The sequence below is a fragment of the Arachis duranensis genome, chromosome 3, assembly GCF_000817695.3.
Source record: "Arachis duranensis cultivar V14167 chromosome 3, aradu.V14167.gnm2.J7QH, whole genome shotgun sequence".
NCBI classification, from domain to species: Eukaryota; Viridiplantae; Streptophyta; class Magnoliopsida; order Fabales; family Fabaceae; genus Arachis; species Arachis duranensis.
This window is the reverse complement of record NC_029774.3, coordinates 106,877,440-106,879,328: the sequence shown is the minus strand read 5'-3', so window position 1 is coordinate 106,879,328 and position 1,889 is coordinate 106,877,440. Positions and strand designations below refer to the sequence as shown.

At 41.4% G+C, this 1,889-nt stretch overlaps 1 protein-coding gene across 1 annotated transcript; it reads right to left on the bottom strand.

Annotated features, from left to right (window-relative positions):
- Positions 1 to 1,198: 1,198 nt before the first annotated feature.
- On the bottom strand, positions 1,199 to 1,687 carry LOC107480002 (uncharacterized). Its single transcript, XM_016100126.1, has one exon. It carries the CDS (start codon positions 1,685 to 1,687, stop codon positions 1,199 to 1,201), a length of 489 nt encoding a protein of 162 aa, XP_015955612.1.
- Positions 1,688 to 1,889: the final 202 nt, after the last annotated feature.

Genomic DNA, 1,889 nt, shown 5'->3' with positions numbered 1-1,889 from the left:
CTTGTAACAAATTAACAATCACGTTTGTATTGACAATTATATCAAATTAATAAAACAGGATAAGGATTTTGTGAAAAATAGGCATTATAGTAGAAGGCTAGAATATTTAAGAATGCACAATGCCATATGGGCTTTTTCACAAACACTTGGTATGCATGTTTAACATGATAGAAAAAGAATTAAATTAGAACATTCAAGCATGTCAAAAATAATTAATATGAATTGTCAAACAACTCCATAATAATAATAATCACAAGCAATTATAGAAGAAATCACCCATTAAGATATCTAACACCAAGTAAAATAATGCAAAAGTGAGAAAGAGAGAGATGATAGAGAATAATTAAGAGGAAGAAGGGAGAGAAAATAGAAAGAAATAACCTTGAGAAGAAGGTGAGAAAAAGAGGGATGATGGAGAATGTGAGATTGAAAAAAAATGAGAGAAGGGGGAAGAAGAAGAAGAAAAGAGTAAGGGAATAAGAAGAAGAAGATTGGAGAGAAAAGAAAGAAAGAAGAAGAAAGAAATTAGGATTAGAAAAGGAAAAGATATGAAAAGTGGCAGCACAGGAATTAAGTTGCGCTACGCTGATGACGCGTACGCGTGGGTTGCGCAGAAAGGGAGGTGACGCATAAGCGTCGATCACGCGGATGCGTGACCGTGTTTGTGCTACTAGCGCGAGGGCAACGTGGCTCTCGCACACCCCTCTGTTCAAATTGGGATGTTTGCCAAAATTCCATATGACGCGTGTGCGTCAGGCACGCACACGCGTGGAAGTGCTTATTGTGAAAGTGACGCGCACACGTCCACGACGCGTACGCGTGATGCAATTTGTGCCTCGGGCACAGCGCCAGCATAAAGCCAGCCCAACTTTCGGCCACTACACCTTTTACGTCGAATTCGCAAGGTCACGAATGTGTGTCATTGACGCGTACGTGTGGATTGCCAATTTCTCAGATGACGTGTACGCGTGAGGGACGCGTACGCGTGGTGATGCTTGTGCGATTGGCACACTTTTTGCACTGCTCCCATGCAACTTTCTGTCATTTTTTATGCAGATGCAAATGCAGGCTATATGCAGAAATAATGAGAAGAGTCACTAAAAATAGAAGCTAAGAAGAGAGGAACGATCATACCATGGTGAGTTGTCTCCCACCCAGCACTTTGCTTTAACATCCTTAAGTTGGACAGTCCACAAGCTTAATCTGCTTCTGTTAGCGGGTCCTCCAAGAGGAAAACCTCTAGCTCTTTATTGTCCTTCATTTTCTCACCATGATACATCTTTAAGCGATGTCCATTTACTTTGATGAGATTGGAACTTGAAGGATGGCTAAGGTGGAAGACTCCATATGGCTCTGCCTTCTCTACTCTATAGGGTCCTTCCCACCTTGATCTCAGCTTGCCTGGCATGAGCCTCAGCCTTGAGTTGTAAAGGAGAACTAATTCCCCCGGTCTGAACTCTCTCCTTTTAATGTGCTTATCATGCACAACCTTCATCTTTTCTTTGTATAGCCTGGAGTTATCGTATGCTTCTAGGCGAAGATTCTCTAATTCTTGTAGTCGCATTTTCCTTTCAGCTCCGGCCTTCTCAAATCCCATGTTGATTTCTCTCACTGCCCAGAATGCCTTGTGTTCCACCTCCATAGGGAGGTGGCAAGCCTTTCCGTATACTAGGCGGAATGGGCTCATCCCGATTGGTGTCTTGTATGCTATTTGATATGCCCAAAGCGCATCTTATAGCCTGGTGATGTTTGAGCATCTTTTCTATCTTTTTATAGTGAATTTGCATCTAATTTGTTGAGTTTAATAAATAATTAATTATCTTTTAGCCAATATAGATGCTACTTTGAGTCTTTTACAATTTTGTTTATTCTAGGTAGCATTCGGCTGG

Coding starts and splice junctions, on each gene's coding strand:
- LOC107480002 (XM_016100126.1), bottom strand. CDS start 1,687: ATGAGCCCATTCCGCCTAGTATACGGAAAGGCTTGCCACCTCCCTATG.